This window comes from Carettochelys insculpta, chromosome 5, assembly GCF_033958435.1.
Source record: "Carettochelys insculpta isolate YL-2023 chromosome 5, ASM3395843v1, whole genome shotgun sequence".
NCBI classification, from domain to species: Eukaryota; Metazoa; Chordata; order Testudines; family Carettochelyidae; genus Carettochelys; species Carettochelys insculpta.
The window spans coordinates 5,530,800-5,556,204 of NC_134141.1; the positions used below are offsets into that span (position 1 = coordinate 5,530,800).

At 43.9% G+C, this 25,405-nt stretch overlaps 1 protein-coding gene across 1 annotated transcript in view; it reads left to right on the forward strand.

The window, feature by feature from the left end:
• DNAH6 (dynein axonemal heavy chain 6) overlaps window positions 1-25,405 on the forward strand; it is a 168,284-nt gene that overhangs the window by 95,051 nt on the left and 47,828 nt on the right. The window contains exons 49-57 of the mRNA XM_074994025.1: window positions 270-437; window positions 1,402-1,637; window positions 3,898-4,159; window positions 5,780-5,903; window positions 6,487-6,683; window positions 7,003-7,206; window positions 10,842-10,967; window positions 20,540-20,704; window positions 24,236-24,303. Of these exons, the coding sequence (XP_074850126.1) occupies window positions 270-437; window positions 1,402-1,637; window positions 3,898-4,159; window positions 5,780-5,903; window positions 6,487-6,683; window positions 7,003-7,206; window positions 10,842-10,967; window positions 20,540-20,704; window positions 24,236-24,303 (1,550 nt within the window). The remainder of the gene's footprint in view (window positions 1-269; window positions 438-1,401; window positions 1,638-3,897; window positions 4,160-5,779; window positions 5,904-6,486; window positions 6,684-7,002; window positions 7,207-10,841; window positions 10,968-20,539; window positions 20,705-24,235; window positions 24,304-25,405) is intronic.

Consider the following 25,405-nt stretch of genomic DNA (forward strand, 5'->3'; position numbering starts at 1 on the left):
TTTTAAATGCCATTACAGCTATACTAATTTAACATTCTTATTATAACCACCCTCAAAAACTTAACTATACAGATTATTTATAAAATAATTTGCAACTGATGTAAAACTTCCATTAAAACAAGTTAAATATATTTGTACATATGTTTATATTTTTATCATGTCAGAGCTGTTTGGAAGTACAGCGTTTAAAAAAAGAACAGATATATTTTTTGGAGTTGGTGTTTGAGAAGAAGTAATTAGGTAAGCCATATGTATTTATTGTGCTTCAGGCTCGGGATCGAGTGAAGAATGGATTATCCAAACTGTTAGAGACGAATGTTCTTGTAGATAAAATGAAATTAGATCTCTCAGCATTAGAGCCAGTTCTTGTAGAGAAATCAGTTGATGTTGAAGCTCTGATGGAAAAATTAGCAGTGGATCAAGAAAATGCTGATCAGGTACAAAGAATTATCTTATAGTATTTGTGAGAGAAAACATGTTATTGCTCAGTAATTCATAGATGAAGTGATGGGTTTGAATATTAAAAATGATGGGCTCTGTGCTATCCTCTTTTATATGGCACAACGGCCTAAAAGTGCAAAACTCAGCCTTGAAAAAGAAAGGCAATTAAACTGTGTCCTGTTACTCTGAAGTGTAGCTTGTGCCAGTGTAGACCTTTCCTCTGTGGAAGCAGCGGAGTCTATGTAGATATTTTCTATGTCAGTTAATGCAGCTCTAAGAAGTGGTAAAGTTGCTTGTGTACTCTGTGGGCTTCTACACTTGGCCCTGGGCTGAAACACCAGAGATCAGTCTTCCCAGATTCAATTTAGCAGGTCTAATATGGACATACTAAATTGAACACCAAGGAAACCCCCATTGACCCTGGGAGAACTCGCAGTCATGAGGAGTAAGGGAAGTCGATGGGAGAGTTTGTCCCGTTGACCTCCCAGTGTGTGGATGGGAGAGTAATTCAATCTAAGGTGCACTGACTCCAGGTACACTATTCTTGTAGGTGGAGTTGCACATCTTAGGTCAACTTTCTCCGCTAGTGTAGACCTTCCCTGTGATCCACACCTCAGTGATTACAGCTGCTGAGGTGGAGCCAATGACAATGTAGCCAGCTATGCTGCAAGTGGTAGGACAGAGCATGCGCACCATATTTAATCTGGATTTTTGGCCTTCACTGGCCACTGCTCCTCAAAAGTAATGGGATTCTAGTATCTTTCACCAGTTAATGAATTTCTTTGTGTGTCTGAATCAGTGACACTCCTCTATCATTCTGTTTTGCATGCTTTATTTGTAAAACAAAAAATGTAGAAGTGAGCATTAAGGAAACCTGTTAAAGAAACAAAGACAGAGCATGTTAAACAATTTGCATCATTCTTGTGTTGTGAAAATATTTCACTGCACATTAATTTTGAGGTCCGCCGTGTTGTTCAAGAAGATGAAGCTATTGCAAAAGTGAAAGCGGAAGAGACTCAGGCAATTGCTGATGATGCTCAAAGGGATCTGGATGAAGCTCTCCCTGCTTTAGAGGCTGCAAACAAAGCTCTTGACTCTTTGGATAAAGCAGATATATCTGAAATCAGAGTTTTTACCAAGCCTCCTGATCTTGTTATGACTGTCATGGAAGCCATTTCCATTCTTTTAAATGCAAAGTAAGCCATTCAGAGCTATATAGTATATGTTGTTTTAATTTATTTTATTACTTATGAATCCTTTTCTTTAGTTTGTATTTGATTTTTCTTCCTCCTGCCCCTCCAGTCCTTCCTTAGTAAAATGTTTTGTATAATGATACCTAATTCTGCAGTAAATTCACATTTTAACAGGAAGACTGCAGTCATGTGGAGTGTATCTTTGGTTGAATCATAATATTGTCTCTTTGACAGCTTAGTTTTACTTTGTGGGTCTCTCATGCAAAATATCTTCTGCGCTCTTCTCCAAAAAATGGTTCATCATAATATAGTGTTTACATTTATAAAAGAGATGGGACAAAACCCTGGATCAAAACATCCCAGAACATTAAGCAAATTCAAATCTAGATGGACATATACAGTTTGTAATGGTCTATTTTCCAAGAGTGGGTGAGACTAAAACCGTACATCAAATTTTGTGAACTTTTTCAAAGTTTCTGAATCAATTTCAAATTTGTTTCTTGAATCCATTGCTAAGTTATTGTAATGGATCACGTGTATGCTTTGTAAACAATTTTGAGTGAGGAGAAAAAAACTTAAATTATGAGGTTACATTTAACTTTGCATAACATTTATGTCTAGGTCTTTGATACAAGCAGTATTTTATAAGAGTTTCCAAAATTCTTAATGATAAAACTTGTTGTGACATAGTTGGATCAAATTCTAGTTTCTTGAAGCATCATGTGGTTGGTATCCCTCAAGCAATGCAGCAGTTAATGTCCAAAGAAGATCTGGAGATCAACAAGACATCATAACAAAACAATTAAAATCCCTATTTTAGATACTGATGCTAAAATACCCAGTATGATAAAGAACCAGACTGGTCTGGGTATGGTCTGAAGAAGTGGGTCTGTCCCACGAAAGCTCACCTAATAAACTATTTTGCTAGTCTTTAAAGTGCTACTTGACTGCTTTTTGTTTTGATAGTGTATAGACTAGCACGGCTTCCTCTCTGTTACATATCAGTACAAGAGTTTCATGATCAGAACTTCAGTTGGTGTAAATTGACATAGCTCCAGTGACCGCAAAGATACTACATTGATTGTCACCATCTGAGGATCTGGTTCTGTGAATTACAGGGTGATGGTGGACTCTCCATAAAGACCATATCCAAAAATTTTGATTAAGATAGTTTTGGGTCTCCATGGCTGTGTCTACACATGCCCCAAACTTCGAAATGGCCATGCAAATAAAGTGCATTTCGAAGTTTACTAATGAAGCGCTGAAATGCATATTCAGCGCTTCATTAGCATGCGGGCGGCAGCGGCGCTTCGAAATTGACGAGCCTTGCCGCCGCGCGGCGCGTCCAGACGGGGCTCCTTTTCGAAAGGGCCCCGCCTACTTCGAAGTCCCCTTATTCCCATGAGCTCATGGGAATAAGGGGACTTCGAAGTAGGCGGCGTCCTTTCGAAAAGGAGCCCCGTCTGGACGTGCCGCGCGGCGGCAAGAAGCATCAATTTCGAAGCGCAGCTGCTGCCCGCATGCTAATGAAGCGCTGAATATGCATTTCAGCGCTTCATTAGTAAACTTCGAAATGGCCATTTGCATGGCCATTTCGAAGTTTGGGGCACGTGTAGACACAGCCCATGTGAGCCAGGCCAGATAGTTACAAGCTTGTGCACAAAGAAAGGCTAGATTCCATGGCTTCAATATCAAATGTTTATTACCTTGACAGGACCAAACCAGAACAGAAATGAATATGGTTCTTGGCAAGAGAAACAAGGAACGAGGAGAATAAAGTGCAAATTCATACCTGTTATTATGAGTTGGCTGGGATTTCAGTGGCAGAAAGCCTATAGGATCCACTTTGCTAGAAAAGTATGAAGTTTGGAAGCCTGCCTTGTCTGTAGATTAGCTGAAATCCACAGAGGGGCTACCTGTAGTTCATCACATTTTCACAAAACACTAGTTTCTTAGCTCTTATGTGCCCATTTGGCACAACAGAACTACAGTCTCTTTGTGTTAACCTTTCATCAGAGGCTTATCCCTTTGCTTGCAGGTGTCCTATGGAAGCAATCTATGCTATCCCACATTTATGGTCATTACTTGTGATATAAAAATGTAAATGGTGTTGCTGTGGTTTTATCAAGCACTGGTTGTAGACAAGCTCTTCAAAACACCATTCAGAGGAAGAGGTTGTGGTTTGAAAAGTGTGACTGTTATTTCAGATCAGGTTCTTGGGTCAAGTCTGTCTCAGATTCTCTTCCTGTTATTTTTCTTTTAGGCCTGACTGGGCAACAGCAAAACAGCTTCTTGGAGATTCCAATTTTCTCAAAAAACTTTTAGAATATGATAAAGAAAACATAAAGCCTCAAATATTGTTAAAGCTTCAGAAATACATAAATAACCCAGATTTTGTGCCTGAAAAAGTAGAGAAGGTGTCCAAAGCATGTAGGTCTATGTGCATGTGGGTGAGAGCCATGGATTTATACTCAAGAGTTGTCAAAGAAGTTGAGCCAAAGAGGCAAAAGTTAAATGCTGCACAGGTATGTGTCTATATCACTCGCGTCTTTTATTTGTTAGAATAACTGATGGGCTTTTTAATTATTTTATAGTGGTAGTTCCTCGAAGTCCCAGTCATGAATAAGGACCCATTGTGTAGGGTATTGCATGCAGACCAAAAATCAGTTCCTGCTCCAAAGATCTTCTGATCCAAATGTAGCCCAAGGACCAGTGCATTTCACCCCCAGCCCTGGGAACTACAAGTTGTGGACTACAAATTGCAGCATGCTGGGAGGACTCCCTTATTCCTGCCAGGATGTGCACCCTGCCCCCAAGGGCCTCAGCAGAGACTGAGCTGAAGCAGCGTGCAGGCTGCAGGCAGAGGAGCGGGGCTGCTGAACTATGATCCTGCTTTGTGTTTTCCTACAGAATAAAGCTTGTTCTTGGTGGTTTGTCTGAGTGGGTCTGGTCTGAGGTACACACACACATTAACACGCAATGCAGAGCACACCAAGGAGCCTCCAGCCTAGTCTCCCAAGTTATGCAAGAAATCACAAGGCTTCCCCTATGCTGATTAACCTCACACTGGGCTAGTGGACAGGAGGGGTTACATTTTTTTAAAGCTACTGGTGCTGTGACTCGGATAGGGGAAGTTTGATTATTTTTCACAAAGTTGGGAGTCCACAGCACCAGAGAACCAGAACAGCATGCAGCCACAGTTTAGAGCCCATGGGGATTGGTATGACCCGGGTTTGGTATCAGTGAAAGTAGAGACCCCCAGATGCTACATGCTTCCCTGGGCTGAGGAAGCACATCCTGGGCTTTTGAGACCTTCCAGCAGTTCTTCCCAGTCAATGCACCAGTTGTAATGTCAACAGACCCAAGTTGCTGGTCCTAGGGATAGAACCTGTGAGCATAGATTCTAAAGCCTTGCACTCTACCACATGAGCTAAAGGACAGCTGGCTCTCAACCAAGGCTGTAGAGCAGAGACTTCACTCACCCCAGATGAGGTCTCGGTGCCTTTGGGTACTACACAAGTAATAGGATCTTTTTCATCCAGAATTATTCCTTTAGCTCTTCAGACAAATGGCACAGAAAGTAGCCTCTTAGGTTGCTTTACTGCTTTGTTACAGAAGCTACATCTCATTCCAGAGATGATGTATCCACTCCCTACTGTCTATAAGTGGGCAGAATGAAGCATGAGATGGGTACTCCATTCATCAGGTGGAATCAATACATGGGGACAATTGGGTATTTGCATGTGATATTGTCTCCTAGTTGCTCCCAGACTGGGTAAACACAAGCTATGTGGGGATGAATTTTCAAAGAGCTGTGGTCCATGGGAGACTTTCCCCAGCTACCTGTCTTGTATCAATATTCAGTTAAGTTGGTTATTCTAGAGACTAAAATGTCTGACAGTTTGGTAACCAACTCTGTAGAAAAACGGTGGAGTCACTCATGAAAGTGCTATTTTTAACAGGACAAACGTGTTCTGGTTTAAAGCCATGGTTTTCAAAGGGCTCCTTATTCATATGTAGAGAGCTGAATAAGTGACCCGATTTTCACCAGCCCTTGATTCCTGCAGCTTCTGTGGACTTTAGCTCTATTAAAAATCAGGCTTCCATATTTGAAAACCTTGGCCTAAGTTTCCTTACATTCTTAGGCTGAGCTTGATGCTACTATGTCTACCCTACGAGACAAGCAAAGGAAATTAAAACAGGTGGAGGATCAGATACAGGCATTACAAGACCAGTACGAAAGAAGCCTTGAAGAAAAAGAGAGCCTTGGTAAGCGATTCCCCTTGATGTAATTAAACAGTTGAATTAGTCTTTCACTTTCATCTCTCCACTATGCAGTTAAGTGGGTCTGGGGAAACTCACTAGTCCCAATCCAGGCAGTCCCATACTATACACAAAATCAGCGCAGTGTTATGGAAATTACTATGCACATCAGTTGGGCTGCAGTGAAAGGGTCAGATACATGTCTGTCCCCACCATTTCTCTGGTTAGCAACTACTGTGATAAGGAGATGCTCCAACTTCTGCCAACAGTTAGCCTTGTGTCTATGCCTTCATAGCTTCAAATGGTGCAATACGATTCCATTAGCAGATGATGATAACATGGCAGGATGATGGCAAAAGGGTGCGCTGGGCGTTTAACAGTCAGAACATGTGTTTGTGGACCATTGTGTGTCCTGAGGTACTCAGGAAATAAGCCAAAAAGAGGTTTGCCAGGAGGCCATTGTGGAATTTAAGACAAGAAGAAAGGGTAGAAGCAGAAGGAGGCTGAAATAAAAAGCAAGAAAACAAGATTATGAGGAAAAACAACTTCTGAATAATGTTTACAGTCCAATAATTTTATTACTGTTTAGCAAGGACCATGGCACTTACCCAAGCTCGCCTCACTAGAGCTGGAAAGCTTACAGCTGCACTAGGAGATGAACAAGTTCGATGGGAAGAAAGCATCAAGAATTTTGAAAATGAGATTTCAAACATCATAGGGAATGTATTCATTGCAGCTGCTTGTGTTGCCTATTACGGGGCTTTTACAGCACTTTATAGGCAACTGGTGAGTGAAAACCATCTCCGTTATCTTGGTTTTTTCCTTCCCTAATGTGGTGCTTGTGACAGAATTGTTCTAACCACTGACCAGGTCCAATACCGACCGTTCCCTCACAACTGCTTTAATGATCCTTAATCCTGATGTTTAGAATCCCGTTTTAATACATATTGAGCTATTTGTGTCAATTCTGAAGAATGTAGGATTATTACAGTAATATAGAAAAATGACCCCTGTGTATTCTGAAAAGATAGATTGTTGTTTATATTCAGTTAGGTAATTTAATTGCCTATGAACTTCTTTTTGACAATTAACCTATCTGTCTCAGCTGATAGATTGCTGGATCAAGAAATGTCAGAATCTAGAGATTCCTATCAGTCCAGACTTCAGTCTGATAAACATTTTGGGAGACCCATATGAAATTCGCCAGTGGAACACAGATGGGTTACCACGTGACTATGTATCTACTGAAAATGGGATTCTTGTGACTCGAGGGCGACGCTGGCCACTGATGATTGACCCACAGGATCAGGTGAGCACCAGTTGTGAACTGTACTGAGGCAGCTCCCTTTCCAAAAATTCAACTTATCCACAAGTTTTTGTACCAGGAAGTTCCAACAACGAGACGTTTTTCTTTGTTGGTTTGCGACCAGAGCCTCAGCTTGTGCAAATCAACGTACTTCAGTATTGCCGGAGTACCTAATGTCAGCAGAGGATCTGGCCCATATATTTTCATTAAGGGTGTGTCTACACAACAAAGTTATTTCAGAACAGCTGTGAGTGCCTACACAGCAAAACCACTTATTTCGATTTCTGTAAACCTCATTCTTCAAGGAATACCACCTATTTCAAAATAGATGCTTTGGAACAGGGGTTGTGTAGACAGGGAATAGGGGCTATTCTGGAATATCTTATTCCAAAATAACACTGCTTCCACAGGTTCTAATCTGAATTACGCTCTATTGTGTGTGGACGTGCTATTTCAGAATAAGTTTGCTTATTTTGGGGCTTCCCAGAAGTGTGAATGTGTTATTCCAGAATAGTTTATTTTGGAATAATAACTCTGGAATAAGGTATTCCGGAATAACTCTGTAGTGTAGAAATATCCTGAGGCCGCATCTACACTACAGTTATCTTTCGAAAGATGATCTTCCAGAACATCATCTTTCAAAAGGGCACGTCCACATGCAAAAAGCGGACCAAAAGGCCAATCTGCTGTTTCAAAAGAGAGCATTGAGACAGCCCACACTATTTCAAAAGAACGGGCCAGAGACTGAAAAGTTCAGCACCATGAGGACTGCTCTTTCGAAAGAAGGGCCTGCAGAGTGTCTATGCACACTTTTTCTGAAAGAATCTTTCAGAAAAAGATGCTCTTCCTCGTTGGGAGAGGAGGAGGGCCTCCAGAAGAAGCGTCACATTCTTTCAAAAGAAATTCGAAAGAAAACATTTTGTGTTGAGACACTCCATTTGTCCTTTCAGAAGAGGGCCTAATTTTCTGAAAGGTCTTGCTAGTGTAGATGCAGCCTAAGAGACCAGTGACTTTAAAATATGCCACATGCAATCTAATTTAACACTCTCATTCCAGTCAAAATTGGAACAATGAATAGAATACTATAAATCTTTACCAAGGGGCTTCTAATGATAAATAACATGGAATGTGTGATATTAGAAACTCTCCATAATACAAAAAATGTATGATGTTTTGACAAGAGATGAACACCCTAGGTTTGTGTCCAGGAGTGAGTCACAAAGGCTACGTCTACACGTGAAGCCAACATCGAAGTAGCTTATTTCGATGTAGCAACATCGAAATAGGCTATTTCGATGAATAACGTCTACACGTCCTCCAGGGCTGGCAACGTCGATGTTCAACTTCGACGTTGCGCGGCACCACATCGAAATAGGCGCTGCGAGGGTACGTCTACACGCCAAAGTAGCACACATCGAAATAAGGGTGCCAGGCACAGCTGCAGACAGGGTCACAGGGCGGACTCAACAGCAAGCCGCTCCCTTAAAGGGCCCCTCCCAGACACAGTTGCACTAAACAACACAAGATACACAGAGCCGACAACTGGTTGCAGACCCTGTGCCTGCAGCATGGATCCCCAGCTGCCGCAGCAGCAGCCAGAAGCCCTGGGCTAAGGGCTGCTGCCCACGGTGACCATAGAGCCCCGCAGGGGCTGGAGAGAGAGCATCTCTCAACCCCCCAGCTGATGGCCGCCATGGAGGACCCGGCAATTTCGACGTTGCGGGACGCGGATCGTCTACACGGTCCCTACTTCGACGTTGAACGTCGAAGTAGGGCGCTATTCCTATCCCCTCATGAGGTTAGCAACTTCGACGTCTCGCCGCCTAACGTCGAAGTTAACTTCGAAATAGCGCCCGGCGCGTGTAGCCGCGACGGGCGCTATTTCGAAGTTAGTGCCGCTACTTCGAAGTAGCGTGCACGTGTAGACACAGCTAAAGATGGGTGGGGTTATGAATGGCATTACATACAATGAAAGAAGACAATGATGACTGAACCTGAAAAAAAAGAGCAAAATGAAAACAGCATGAAAACAGCATCCTCACAATTGGGGGGCGCTTTGTGGTGCTAAAACTTTTACCACTGCTTTTGTGATTTTTCCGAATATCCTTAGTCTTCTGTGAAATGTCCATTAAACAATATCCAGTTTTGTTAGGACAATTCCCTGCATGGTTCACACAGTAATTGGAAGAGGTAAGTGAGCCCAATGAATGAATTTAGAAAGGAAAAAAAACTTTTGCAATTTAATTTTTACATGAAAACATTGCAATTCTAAATTTTACTATAAATTCCTTTAGGGTTCAGTGGTGTCTGTCTGGATGTTTGTTCCTTTTTCACTCAGCTCTGCAGCCACCATCCTTTCCTCTTCTATAGGCATTCATGGTCTGGTGTCCTACCTGGAGGAGAGGGGCCACAGACTGAATGAGCCAGGAGACACATATCTGGGTCAGATAAGCACAGGCATTGCTCTTTTCTAGAGCACAACTCAAGCTGTAGGAGGCCAGTCCCCTGTCTCCACACCGGCATTGGGTGCATCAGAAAGAGTAATCTTTACCACAGAGTAGAGGGACAGTGGCCTCTCATATAAGCTGTGTCTACACGTGCACGCTACTTCGAAGTAGCGGCACTAACTTCGACATAGCGCCCGTCACGGCTACACGCGTCGGGCGCTATTTCGAAGTTAACTTCGACATTAGGCGGCGAGACATCGAAGTCGCTAACCTCATGAGGGGATCGGAATAGCGCCCTACTTCGACATTCAACGTCGAAGTAGGGACCATGTAGACGATCCGCATCCCGCAACGTTGAAATTGCCGGGTCCTCCATGGTGACCATCAGCTGGGGGGTTGAGAGATGCTCTCTCTCCAGCCCCTACGGGGCTCTATGGTCACCGTGGGCAGCAGCCCTTAGCCCAGGGTTTCTGGCTGCTGCTGCAGCAGCTGGGGATCCATGCTGCATGCACAGGGTCTGCAACCAGTTGTCGGCTCTGTGTATCTTGTGTTGTTTAGTGCAACTGTGTCTGGGAGGGGCCCTTTAAGGGAGCGGCTTGCTGTTGAGTCCGCCCTGTGACCCTGTCTGCAGCTGTGCCTGGCACCCTTATTTCGATGTGTGCTACTTTGGCGTGTAGACGTACCCTCGCAGCGCCTATTTTGATGTGGTGCCGCGCAACGTCGAAGTTGAACATCGACGTTGCCAGCCCTGGAGGACGTGTAGACGTTATTCATCGAAATAGCCTATTTCGATGTTGCTACATCGAAATAAGCTATTTCGATGTTGGCTTCACGTGTAGACGTAGCCATAGAGTCCCTCCTAGAGCTTTCTTTGGTGGGGCGCTGCCTCGTACTAGTCCCCAAAAACGATTCTGTGCCTGAACTAGCACAATCTGGACCTTTAAAGGACAGTGAAATACCAAGCACCAGTACAGCTGAATATCACACTGAGCACAATAAAGCCATAGATTTTATTTTCCAATGATGCTTCTCAAGCGTAAAAAGTTAGTGCAATTAATTTACTTTTCATGATCACTTGCAGTAGTCTTAAGAATTGGACTTCTGAATGTAGAGGCAAACGTGTTAATTAACCCTCTGGTCAAATATGATACATAACGCATCTCAGTGATTACTGTCTTATTTCCTACATAGGCAAATCGGTGGATAAGAAACAAAGAAGCAAGATGTGGTTTAAAGATAATTAAGCTTACTGACACTGGTTTCCTGCGTACTCTTGAGAATGCTATCAGATTGGGTTTACCTGTTCTTCTGGAAGAGGTGTGTATCTTTTAATGCATAAACTTGTTTATTATAATTGTATTTCTATTTATTTTAATATGTTGGAATTACTAAGGATGTTGTCAAATTTTTCATCACAAATCCCAGAACTCTTACATAATATCTTCTAAATTTTAGCTACATTATTCCTTTCAGAGAAAGAATACTATATTTTCAGATAAAAATAAAAAAATAATCTCTTCAATAAATATGGCTATTCAGAAAGCAAAACAAAAGCTTGCTGTAATTCACAAAAAGCTCCAGGAGAAATTCATCCTTTTAGATGATAATCTAAAATATAATGAGAATCAGAGGTGTCTGCTTTGCTTTTTTTCTTTTTCATGAGAAACCCACTGTCAATTTGAATTTTCATGTGGGTGAACTCTAGCTAGAGAAGATTTTTCTGATCATCCGATAAGGCTTTGAAACACTGAAAAAAAATTGTCTTTGCTTTCAGAAAAATCTAGTAATGCTTTTGTACTTTCATATTGATCAATGGCTTGGTATAGAAATACTACAGCCATTTTATTTGTTAGCCCTCATAAAGACAGAGGGCCAAATTCTCAGTCCTCTCGTTCTACTGCGGTCCAAAGTAGTCTTAAATTTGGTTTAAGATGTCAGATGGGGAATTCCTGAGGTGGCATTAATTTATGTTGGGGATCAGCATGGTAATTTCTGGGGCCCCAGTGGTGAAATAAAGTCATAACTTTTTCCATACTCCCTCTTGAAGGTTGGTGTAGCTGAGACAAACCTGAGGATTATGGGTGTGTTGTACAGGTCTGTTGTTTATCAGCCTGGATGCAACATTTTTAAGTAATTCCCTATGGAAATTTGACTGAGGGTTTTAAGAAAAAATGTAAACCACAATAAATAAGGTAGTTCTATGGATTTTTAAGGCGTGCTGCTCCCAAGTGTCTGAGGCACCATGAGAGAAAGCAAGAAGATGGTTTTTTAGAATTTAACAAGTGGGCAGTGGGGGCTGGTAACGTGAACCCATCAGAGGTCAGTGTTGACACCTTAACTGAGAACAAGTGATAAGCTGTGTAGGGACAGGCTCTGAAGGGCCTCAGAAGTGAAGACAAGCAGCATGTGTTTGATGCAATAGAGAAAGAAAAGCCAGTGGAGGAATAGAAAGAGTGGGATATCATAGTCAAAGTTCTGTGATAAGAAAATGATCTTTGCAGCATCATTCAGAAGGGATATCAGCAGGACAAAATTGCTTTTGGCAAGGCCAAAGAAAAGGACATTGCAGTAATCAAGATGTGAGATGATGAGAGTATCGTGAATGTCTTAGCTGTATGAATGGATAGGAAAGGCCGGATTTTAGAGATGTTATGCAGAAAAAGATGAAAGATTGGGCTGTAACCTGTATGTGAAGACCCAGAGAGAGGACCAAGTGAAAGATAATAGCCAGTTTATAAGTATGGCGGTCAGGCAGGATGGTGTTGTCCACAGTTAGCAAGAACATAAGAACATAAGAACATAAGAATGGCCATACTGGGTCAGACCAAAGGTCCATCCAGCCCAGCATCCCATCTGCTGACGGTGGCCAATGCCAGGTGCCCCAGAGAAGGAGAACAGAAGACAATGATCAAGTGATTTATCTCCTGCCATCCATCTCCTGCCCTTGTTCTGAAGGCTAGGGCACCATACTTTATCCCTGGCTAATAGCCATTTATGGACCTAACCTGCAAAAATTTATCAAGCTCTTTTTTAAACCCTAATAGAGTCCTGGCCTTCACAGCCTCCTCGGGCAAGGAGTTCCACAGGTTGACTGTGCGCTGTGTGAAGAAAAATTTCCTTTTATTAGTTTTGAACCTACTACCCATCAATTTCATTTGGTGTCCCCTAGTTCTTGTATTATGGGAAAAGGTAAATAATTTTTCTATATTCACTTTCTCCACACCATTCATGATTTTATATACCTCTATCATATCGCCCCTCAATCGCCTTTTTTCCAAACTGAAAAGTCCCAGTCTCTCTAGCCTCTCCCCATATGGGACCCGTTCCAAGCCCCTAATCATCTTAGTCGCCCTTTTCTGAACCTTTTCTAATGCCAATATATCTTTTTTGAGGTGAGGAGACCACATCTGCACGCAGTACTCGAGATGTGGGCGTACCATAGTTTTATATAGGGGAAGTATGATATCTTTTGTCTTATTATCGATCCCTTTTTTAATAATTCCTAACATCCTATTTGCCTTACTAACTGCCGCTGCACACTGCGTGGATGTCTTCAGAGAACTATCCACTATAACTCCAAGATCCCTTTCCTGATCTGTCGTAGCTAAATTTGACCCCATCATGTAGTGCGTGTAATTTGGGTTATTTCTTCCAACATGCATCACCTTACACTTACCCACATTAAATTTCATTTGCCATTTTGCTGCCCAATCACTCAGTTTGCTGAGATCTTTTTGTAGTTCTTCACAATCCCTTTTGCTTTTGACTGTCCTGAACAACTTGGTGTCATCTGCAAACTTTGCCACCTCACTGCTTACCTCATTTTCTAGATCATTGATGAACAAGTTGAACAGGATCGGTCCCAGGACTGACCCCTGGGGAACACCACTAGTTACCCTCCTCCATTGTGAAAATTTACCATTTATTCCCACCCTTTGTTTTCTGTCTTTTAACCAATTCCCGATCCATGAAAGGACCTTTCCTCCTATCCCATGACCACCTAATTTACATAAAAGCCTTTGGTGTGGGACCGTGTCAAAGGCTTTCTGGAAATCTAGGTATATTATGTCCACTGGGTGCCCCTTGTCCGCATGTTTATTAACCCCTTCAAAGAATTCTAATAGATTAGTTAGACACGACTTCCCTCTGCAGAAACCATGCTGACTTTTGCCCAACAATTCGTGCTCTTCTACGTGCCTTGCAATTTTACTCTTTACTAGTGTTTCTACTAATTTGCCTGGTACTGATGTTAAACTTATCGGTCTATAATTGCCAGGATCTCCTCTAGAGCCTTTTTTAAATATTGGTGTTATATTGGCCGTCTTCCAGTCATTTGGTACCAAAGTGGATTTAAAGGATAGGTTACAAACCACTGTTAATAACTCTGCAATTTCACATTTGAGTTCTTTCAGAACCCTTGGGTGAATGCTGTCTGGTCCTGGAGACTTGTTACTATTCAGCTTATCAATTAATTCCAAAACCTCCTCTAATGTCACTTCAATCTGAGTGAGTTCCTCAGATTTGTCACCTAAAAAGGCTGGCTCAGATTTAGGAACCTCTGTAACATCTTCAGCCGTGAAGACTGAAGCAAAGAAATCATTTAATCGCTCCGCAATGGCACTGTCTTCCTTGATCGCTCCTTTTATATCTTTATCATCCAAGGGCCCCACTGCTTTTTTAGCAGGCTTCCTGCTTCTAATGTATTTAAAAAACAAAAAAGAAAGGGGATAGGGCAGAGGGTTTGTGGAGAAAGGGTCAGAAATCTGCGTTAGCCATGCTGAGCTTTACCTGATGGTTAGCCATCCATGGGATCTCAGAAACACACTTCTTCATGTGATGGTCCCTTTGTGCACTCCACACAGGGATACATGTGTGCCTCAGACACCTGAGTTCAGACTTTTTTGGTGAGCAGCATCCATTGCTCTGCACATGTGCATAACAGTGCTCATGCTCCAAACTGAAGGGATAAGTGATCGAGTGACCGGCATCTCTCCAGTTCCTCCTTATTACTGCATATTCTAAGTCAGGGCTCCTACATGTGGTCATATAGCAGAATGCATATCAGTTTATGAGCTCTCAGAACAGTCTGTCAAGCCTCTAGTGCCTTCTTTCCGCTCATCCAGTTCTGACATGTCCAAGTAATGTTGGACAACATAACTGTCTTCTGTGTACACTAGCAGCAGGGAGTGAGCTCCCTCCCTTTTTGTATAGAGTCGGTTGACATTTGAAACTGGTACATCTGCCATCACATAACCCTTTCAGCAGCATGCTCACTAGGTGTGCAGAACTCATTGACAGTCCCTGCAGCGGTTTTTCCATAAGCAGAGTTCTTTCAGTCTATCTTGACAGAACTGCAATCTTCAGGAAGTCTCCTAAACTGATGACAGCATATGGCAAAAAGGGCCAAAAGTGAAGCTGTCTCCTATGCAAAGGATCTTTCATTGGATTTCCCATATATCAAACTTTGTTATCAGGTGACTGGAAAGACACCACCTGACAAAGTAATGGCTCATTCGATGAGATTGGTCCAAGGTGTTGGCCACTTTCAGGGATTTGTCTATTCAGGACATTTGTAAGGCAGCGGCCTGCTACTCCCTCCACACATTCACTTCACAGAATGCAATTGTGCAGCTTCCAGAGACCATGCAAAATGTGGCTGAAATGTACTGCAGTCACTATTCACCAACCCCTAGTGTCTGCCATCACTGGGGGTGGGGGACTGCTTGGGGTTGAGGGGAAGCATCATCAGTGGCATAGTATATGTAGAAAGCTCATCACTAGTAGTAGAAATGGTAACTTCTCTGTACAATAACTTATGCTCTTCTGGATCTGTTATCTGTATACAGAGTCTGACCCAACCCTCACTCCTGCTACTCAGAGGGCAGGTCTACACTATCCTGGAAGATCAACTCAGGGTCGATCTTGTGAGGTTCAGATTTGCACATCTGGTAGAGACATGTGAAATCAGCCTCTCAGGAGGTACCAGTCAATCTCTGTACTCCTTGAGAGATGCAAGGAGTAAGGGAGGTCAACAGGAGAACCTCTCCCAGTGATCTTACCCCGTATAGACAGCCAAGTTAGCTAAGTGCAGATACATCAATTTTAGCTATGCAATTGCATTGCTAGAATTGCGTATCTGTGGTTGACTTTCTTTGGCTCATGTAGACATAAGTCCGAGTCTTTGACATTGGGTTCATAGATAGTTTTTCGTTGAGTACTCCCTCCACTTCAGTCCTCAGTTGCAGGTGGGAGGGTGTGCGGGGCATCCCACCCCTCATAGGGTTGCTGGCTAGGAAAGTCTCTGACTCACGTACAGTGGATGTGCACACGCCAACAGTAGAATGCGTATACAGATTACACATTTAGAAGAACACCATTTGCAAGATAAGTACAGTGGAGTCTCAATATTCGTGAGGGTTCCAAGTTGAGACCCCTCGTGAATGTTGAATTTCACGAATACAGTACAGCACAGTACTGTCTGGCAGCCGTTCCCACCTGGAGCCCGGCTGCTGCTGCTCCTCCTGGGGCTCTGGGGAAGCCGTGGCTGCCGGTTCTCCTCCTTGGAGCCCCAGGGAAGCTGTGGCTGCAGGCACTCCCTGTCCGGGGCCCCAGGGGAAGCCGTGGCTGCCAGCGCTCCCTGCCCAGAGCCCTAGGGTTGCAGCAGCTACTGGTGCTCTCCAACCCAGAGCAATGGGAAGCAGCAGCTGTCAGCACTCTGTGCCCTGGAGTCCTGGAGAAGCGGCCGCTCACAGCCACTCATGAATACTTGAATTCGCAAACCTTAGGTTTACTAATGTTGAGACCCTACTGCACATAATTTTTAATTCCCATAACTTTTACATGATGAATTTCTGAACTGGCAACATTTCCAATGCAATTCCTTAGTTTCTAAGAGAAGATTTTAATTTCTGTCCTCTGTCATCTGTACAAAGATGTCCATCAGCATCCCACCTTATATCTGTTTGTGGTCATAGTGCAGTCGAGATGTGTGTTTGAAGGCTTATATACATGAGATATGTGAAAGCACTCAAAAAAATCACCTGTTTGTTTCCAGTTCTACACAATGTATATAAGCCAACACCTCCAAATAGTCTCTGGAAGTATAGATAAAATGGTTTGTCAGGAAGAGATCTACCTCTTCTGTTAAAACAGTTATTTCGCCCTATTCCACAATATTCTGTAGTTCAACCAGAAGTTATCAAGCTACATGCAGGCATCACCAGGTGAAATCTGTGCACAGCACGGGCCATAGAAATCCAGCTAGATGATCAGAATGATCACTTCTGGCCAAAAGATCATTGAATCTCTAGTAGCTATGTCTTGGGAAGAGATCCATAGTAAACTCAGAAGAAATTTGCAGTGCGGAAACACGGGTATAGCTCCTTTGTCATTCAAAAAAACACTATGAGATTGGTCTTCAGCTTCCATAAAAGCGTCCTTTGGTAGGAAAGTATTTAATAAGTTTCTCCCCACCAGAACATGGATTATTTAACTTTATACTCATCTTTTTCTTCCCCCCCCGCCCCCGAATCTTACTACTTGCCACTTCCTTGAGTAAAGGGCCACTATAGATGTTAATATGGTGGAAGGGAAAATAGTTACCTTTTAAAAATTATTTTCCTTGATTATCACCTTCACCAGTCAGCCACAAACCAGGAAGTGCCTTCATAGTGAGTGGTATGTTTGTTCTGGGTGCATGTTAAAAAATTAATTCAGGTCTGAATGAAGTTGAAGTTAGAATTTCACTGACATTGACCTTGTTTGAGAAACTATTTATACGCTACAAATGTGGGAGTATATAACTCAGGGCACAGCCAAGTGAATAGGTTGCTAAGCAATGAGTTCAGCTGACTAAGATGCCCCTACAGAGACAATGGCACTGGATAAAGGACTAAGGGAGATGTTAATCACAGGAAGAAAATGATCTTATAATCCATTTTCCATTCTGCCCATCCAGAGTTGATTACGCCACAAGAAAGTGAGTTTAAACTTAGAACTTTGGGTAAAGACTTGTTACTAGTCCTGGCTCAAACACACTATTTTTCCTTTTCACAAGCACTAAAATCGTGGATGACAAAATGTCTCTGCCTGCAGCCCACATTTCACGACAGTGGTGTCACTGAACTTTAGGCTGTTCAGGAGCAATTACTATCCAATTTGTGGGTTACCCAACAATTTAAGTGACAGCAACACATATAACTAATTGCTTATGGATAATATTTTAATCTTGAGTACAGGCAGTGTAGGAGTCCGGAGCTAGGGCAGTGCCTGTAGCTCCGGAGGGGACCGCAGCCACACCAGCGGTCCTGGGATGCCCCACCCTTGCCTCAGGGCGGCACAGCAACAAAAAGGGTTACAAGACGGGCCCAGCCCTTCCTTCAGGGTGGCACAGCAGTTCACAGTTTAGAGTACAAGCCCGGCCCAGCCCTCAGTCCAGGGCAGGCAGAAGTTCACAGTGTATAATACAAACCAGGCCCAGCCCTCAGTCCAGGGCAGGCAGCAGTTCACAGTTTATAATACAAGCCCGGCCCAGCCCTCAGTCCAGGGCGGGCAGCAGTTCACAGTTTATAATACAAGCCCGGCCCAGCCCTCAGTCCAGGGCGGGCAGCAGTTCACAGGGGTTTGGGGCACAAGCCCAGCCTCAGTTTGGGGTGGGGCAGCAGCACAAGGGTTTGGAGCACAAGCCCAGCCTCAGTTTGGGGTGGGGCAGCAGCACAAGGGTTTGGAGCACAAGCCCAGCCTCAGTTTGGGGCGGGGCGGCAGCACAAGGGTTTGGAGCACAAGCCCAACAAGGGCTTACCCTGTGAAGGAGGCGGGTAGGGGGTCGCAGGCCCTCCCACTCCACTGCGACCCGGCCCGGGGCCCTGTGGGTCGCTTACACGTGACCACAGCGGCAGAGATCCAGGCCACAACACACCGCCATGGGTTCTGGTGCAGCGTTCCCTGGTCCACTTCCTACCTCCACCTCCGTTGGGGGAAGGTCCCAGTCCATCTGATCAGGGGGTCCCACGGGGTCAGCTTCCTCTAAATCGTCTACCTTTGGGGGCTCCAGCCAGTCGGTCATGTCCACATAATTGGGGTAGTCCGGCGGCAGTAGCACGGTGGTCCCGAGGCGATCCTGGGCCTGGGGGCTGCAGGGGCCCGCCGGAGCTCCGGGGCAGGCTGCTCCTGGGGCCTCGTGGTCGCTGACCCTCGTTGGACTGGCAGGGCCCGGGGTTTCCTCTAAGGCGGGCGGTCTCCACTGGCACGAGGGTCCTGGGAAGTCTGGGTAGTCCCCCTGGGGCATCTGGATCCATGGTTGCTCCGGGCCGCTGGGGGCTTGCTCCTCCGGCCCGGCCGGGTGGCAGTGGGCGCTCTGCCCCTGGCGCCGGGGAGCTTGCGCAGGCGCCCTCTCCCTGCCTGGAGGCCCAGGCTTTAAAGGGTCCCGAGCCCCGCCCTTTTGGCTTTAGGCCCCGCCCTCTGAGGGGCGGGCCACTGGTGTTCTGGCTCCGGGCCCACCCACCAGGGCTTCTGTGCAGCCTCCTCTGCCTCTGAGTCAGCGGGAGGCCACAGTGGCTCACTACAGGCAGATAATTCTGAAATCCCATATGCATGTAGTAGAAGCTGTTTCTAGGCATTCCAGAGCTGTGACTTTAAGAATTCAGTACATCTTGGCTGAGAGACCTAAGGTTCTGATTTGAGTAGCAGTCAGGATAAGTAACTACAGAGAAGAAAGAAGATATACATCAGTAAATTTCCACCAAATTATGTATTATGTATCTTTAAGTTTTTCAATACTAGAGGGTAAAAATTCAACGTTGTATTAATTGGCATGATATATTTAGCACTGGGATCTGGTGATACGTGACTCACTCAAAATTCAAATCTGTGTATTTTGCTTTATTTTTGCACTTTTTATAAACTGTGCCTCTTAAAATCTCTCTCATTTAAAAAGTCAGTAAAAGCATCTGTCCAATAGCTAACAGAATATAGAAAATATGTCTTTGTTTGCATATTAGCAAATGTGAACAGACCAAGAATTCCCAACACAATAATATTCCTTTAAGAAAAGTGCAGGGTAAACACATATGCTCTTCAACATGCTCTGAAAGTCAGCAAACCTGGAGGTGACAAATACATGAATAAGTATAGTAAGATACACGTCCAAAAGAAAGTGTTCTTCTCAGTAAGCATATGTGAAAAAAGCACAGTTGACCATCCCTGCTGTCTGATTGTCCAGAAGCAAACATAGATCCAGATCTTCTTGCCAAGTGGCAAAATAATTGTCACATCCTCAAAGCCAAGGGACAGATGTCATCCTTGCATTTTCCTGTGACTGAATGTTATATTTATAGTCCTCAGCAAAGAAGTAATTATGGGCTTTACTACTTTGCCAGATAGGATTGGTGTAAACACACACTGATGTGTTCTGTTGAATCATAACTGTAGTTTTGCCCAGTATACTGTTTCTGGTTCCCACACTGTGGTGATTTTTCTGTCTTAACTATACCATATCAGAGATACAGGAAGACCAGGACCTGCCCATAACACAGATAATAAAGAGTAGTGAGAGTGGACAAGAAATCCCATTACTGGACTCTACCCTTTCAACTGAGGAGCAAAAACAAACAACAACAACAACAAACAAACAAAAACTCTCCAACAAAGTACTTAAAGCACATGCTAAATTAATCCAAAGTGTATGATGGGATTGGGCTATGGTGCTCATGTTATTGAGCCCAGTTAATCTTAGGAAAGTGTGGGTATGTGTCCTTCCGATATTTCGATCAATAATAATTCTCCTTTCACAGAATGGATAGTGTTAATTTAATTGTACATTTTACTAATGAAATATTTCAGGTACCAGATCAATGTAGAAAATGCCTTACATCTGGTTTCTCTTTCCAAAGCTGAAGGAAACCTTGGACCCTGCACTGGAGCCTGTTCTTTTGAAGCAGACCTTTATTTCTGGCGGAAGAACGCTTATTCGCCTTGGAGATTCTGACATTGATTATGACAGAAACTTTAGGTTTTACATGACAACTAAACTACCAAATCCACACTACCTTCCAGAGGTATGATGCAGCATTCTACATTAATATACAAGTTATAATATTATTGCAAAAACATTATCAAATTCTGTTGGCCCACATTATTGCAGACCTTCCCAGGTGTCATCTGATATCTTTTACAATTGATGTTTTAAAGCAGGTGAAAAATAAGAAGACTCTGTCCTTACATTTTGTAACTCCAGAGGCACTGTGACCACTGACAAGGGAGAGTGAAGTCTCTGCTCTGCAGCCTTAGCTGAGAGCCAGCTGGCTTTTAGCTCATGTGGTAGAGCATATGGCTTTAGCCCTTAAGATCACAGGTTCATTCCATCCTGCTGATGATCTAGGTCCACCTGCCTTACTATTCCATGAATGAATGTAGCACCAGAGTCTAGTGCTAGTGTACATGATAACTTTCATGGACTTATCAACATTCTTACTGAGAAAGAAGTTTGCTCCTGTTCCACCATGTCACCAGGGACGAGTCATGTCTCAGGGATCAACCATTTTATTGTATCCCATATTGGAGGCTCAGACTCCAGGCTGCTTGGAATCTTGTATGTGGGGACTTTCAGAAGTTCCTCTCCTGAAAGGGGAGGTCTGTCACATGGCTTCTCTAGCAAATATTAATAACATGACAGCAAGACTTTCAATAAAGACCCTCATTCACTAATGGGCAAACTGTATGGACTGTTTAAAGGACCTGTGGTGGGGCTTTCTGAGGAGATCTTACTGCATGGAAGGGGATTGTTTCAATAGTGGTTCCTCTGGAAACCGCTGCCAGTTAGATCTTCCACAACCTGCTCCTGCCCCAAAATCTCACTGCACATTTTCTTGGAAAACCTACTAGCCATAGGGTGACCATATGTCCCCTAGCCAAATATGGGACATGGGAAATGACCCCTGTCCTGGCCAGAACGGGATGGATGGTCACCTTATGTGGGACACCAGGAAGAGGGCTGCCACCTGCCGGCGAAGCTCCTGGCTTCCCCAAGCTGTGGGTGGCAGCCTGCGCCGCTGCACAGGTCCAGTTCCCAGCTGCCTCAGCCAGGGGAAGCTGGGCAGCTCCAGCTCCAACCCCACTGCATCCACAGTTCACCCCACCGCCAGCTCAACCCCCTGCTGCTCTGTCTCCAGCGGGCCAGCTCCAACATGCCCCACCTCCTGTCACCCCAGCTCCTGCTTCAACTTCCGCAGCCTGGCTCAACCCCCACTGGTCTCAGGTCTGGCTCCAGTGGCCCTACTCTAACCCCTGTCCATTCCCTGCCCGAGGTCCTGCTCCAATCTCTGTGGCCTGGGGTCAACCATCTGCAGCCCCAGCTCCAGCCCCGCCTCCCACTCCAACCTCCACCGCCCAAGTCCCAGATCCAGCTCCGTGGAAGCCCTGCTTCACCCCGTTTCATGGCTCCTGTTCCAACCCCCACCGCCCAAGCCCCAGATCCAAAGCCACAGAAGTCCTGCTTCACCCCCTGTCCCACAGCTCCTGTTTCAACCCCCATGGCTTCAGCTCAGCTCTAGCTCCCCCTGGGGGAAGCTGGGCAGCAGCTGAGCCACCGTGCAATCTGGGTCCCAGCTCTTCGCTCCCCCAGGCTGGGGAAGCCAGTGAACCCTGTGACATATGGGGCAGTTAGCCCCTTTTGCAAAATCAATTGGACACCAGAATAGTGTCCAAAATATGGGCTGTCTCGCTGAAAATGGGATGGATAGTCACTTTACATTTAACTCTTGTATGTTTTTTAATGGCCACACAAATATTCATGCCACATCCATCTTTAAGATCACAACTTAAAAGTATCAGAGAGGTAGCCATGTTAGTCTGCATCTTCGAGAACAACAAGAAGTCCTGTGGCACCTTTATAGACTAACAGGTATTTTGGAGCATAAGCTTTCGTGGGCAAAGACCTGCTGCATCATCTGATGAAGCTGGCCTTTGCCCACAAAAGTTTATGCTCCAAAATATCTCTTAGTCTGTAAGGTGCCACAGGACTTCTTGTTGAACTTAAAAGTTGCCACTGATGCTTTCTGTGCATGCACCAGATTATGGAGATGTACCTGTCTCATTGAGCTGGAAGGGACCTTCAGAGGTCATTGAGTCCAGTTCCCTGCCCTCACAGCAGGACCTATTTGTCCTGAATCCCTAAATGGCCCTCTCAAAAATTGAACTCACAACCCTGGATTTAGCATGCCAAGGCTCAAATCACTGAGCTATCCCTCCCCAAAATTTGCAAATATTTGAGAATTATGTAATTTGTAGACAAGTATCAGAGAGGTAGCCATGTTAGTCTGTAACTTCGAGAACAAGAAGAAGTCTCGTGGCACCTTATAGACTAACAGATATTTTGGAGCATAACCTTTCATGGGCAAAGACCCACTTCATCAGATGCATGAGTGAGGCGGGGGGCTAGTTTCAGAGGAGTATTTAAAGAATGGGGTTCCAGAAAAAGAGAGGGCCAGAGCTGACAAGGTCTATTCAGCAAGGTGGAAATGGCCCATTATCAATAGTAGGTATCAAAAGAGGAAAAAACAAGTCAGATCAGACAGGGGGATATGAGCCATTGTGAGAATCTAATGGGGAGATCTTAACACGCAGGGCAGAGAAGTTGCCTTTGTAAGATGCAAGCCACTCCCAGTCTCTGTTTAATCCTTGGTTAATGGAGTCAAATTTGCAGATAAATTGCAGCTTAGAGAACTCTCTCTCTATTTGATTTCTGAAATTTCCTTGTTTCAGGATTGCAACCCTTAAATCTGCTACTGAGTGTCCAGGGAGATTGAAGTGTTCCCCCACAGGCTTCTGTACATTTACCATTCCTGATGTCTGATTTATGTCCATTTATTCTTTCATGGAGTGTAGAGACTGGGAGTGGTTCGCATCTTACAAAGGCAGCTTCTCTGCCCTGGTGTAAAGATCTCCCCATTAGACTCTGACAATGGCTCATATTCCCCTGTCTGATCTGACTTGTTTTTAACTCTTTTGATGCCGACTGTTGATGATGGGCCATTTCCACCTTGCTGAATAGACCTTGTCAGCTCTGTCCCTCTCTTTTTCTGGGACCCCACTCTTTAAATACCCCCTAAAAACACCCCCCACAACTGATGCATCTGATGAAGTGTGTCTTTGCCCACAAAAGGTTGTGCTCCAAAATATCTGTTAGTCTTTAAAGTGCCACAAGACGACTTGTTGTACTTTGTAGACATATTTTCTCCAAATTGCCGTCCTTCCTACTGGTAATTACAGACTAGCTTCTTATAAAATCCAAAGTTCATAGCCTTTTTTTTTTTTTGAGTTTTGCTACTGCAAATAATTGTTGGAAAAATTATTTTACAAAGTGAAAACAGACTTTTATTTCATCCTCTCACCCCACCAAAATTTTACTCGGACTCCCAAAAAATCATATTAAACCAAAAAAACTAGCCATGTGAAATTTCAGCAAAATGGAAATTTTTGAGTAAGTTGTGACCAGACTTGAATAGAAGTTTAGATCGGAAAGGCCTTATTTTATTGTATTTAACCTATGCAGAAGTAATTTCTTGTCATTTGTTTTGTTTATTCTACAGGTGTGTATTAAAGTTACTATAATCAATTTCACTGTAACCAGATCTGGCCTAGAGGATCAGCTGCTAAGGTCTGTAACTTTTATTCCCATTACTTATTTCAGAATAATAAATAACAGAATGAAAACAATAAAGAAAATATATATAGTACCAAGTCACAATCATCAATAACTTAATGGCAAACCCTTTCTTGCCTTGGTTTGCATGTTTTCTAAAACGTCTCATGTTGGGATAGCTTTATCTAATTATTTTAAGTATCATACTAGAAATCAGCTATTTGCAATATGTAGCACCTTACTTATACTTTTCTAACAGCGTCAAACAGACTAGATTTAAAAACCATGACCCACTATGTGACTTTAGAGGGAGCTGGATCAGACCCATTTAATGAGTGTGGAATGTGCAGATGTGACATAAGTGGTAATGTTTCTGAGAATACAAAATGATAGTATCCTAAATATGTAGTGGATGATAGGACAAGATCAGACTTGCATTAATTTTAAAGTGAGAAATATATTTAGAACATGGGGTTCTGCTTTGAGTGGACACAGACATGTATTCCACTCAGGTATGACCGTGCTCAGTGCACTGAGGCTGGAAAACTCAATACCCGTTGCAACAGAGCTCATGCCCTTCTGGCCCTTGTACCTCCTCCCAAAGCGATATTAGGACAGTGCTGCCCTGACTCCCACCAGTTCCTTCTCATTGCCTGTGAATTGAATCAGAGTCTCACTCCATGCTCTTCTGTAAATACTTCTTTGAGTTTAGTATTATCATAGAATCATAGGGCTGGAGGGGACCTCAGGAGGTTCATCTAGTCCAGCCCCCTGCTTCAAGCAGAATCAACCCCCACTAAGTCCTCCCAGCCAGGGCCTTGTCAAGCCGGGACTTGAAAACCTTGAGGAATGGAGAATCCACAACTTCTCTAGGCAACACATTCCAGCACTTCACCACCCTCCTGATGAAGTAGTCTTTCCTAGTATCTAACCTGCACCTCTCCCTCTTTAATGTCAGGCCATTACTTCTTGTTCTGCCACCTGACACCGTTGAGAACAGTTTCTCACCCTCCTCTTTTAGAGTTCCCCTTCAGGAAGTTGAAGGCTGCTATTAAATCACCCCGAAGTCTTCTCTTCTGTAAACTAAACAAGCCCAAATCCCTCAGCTTATCCTCAC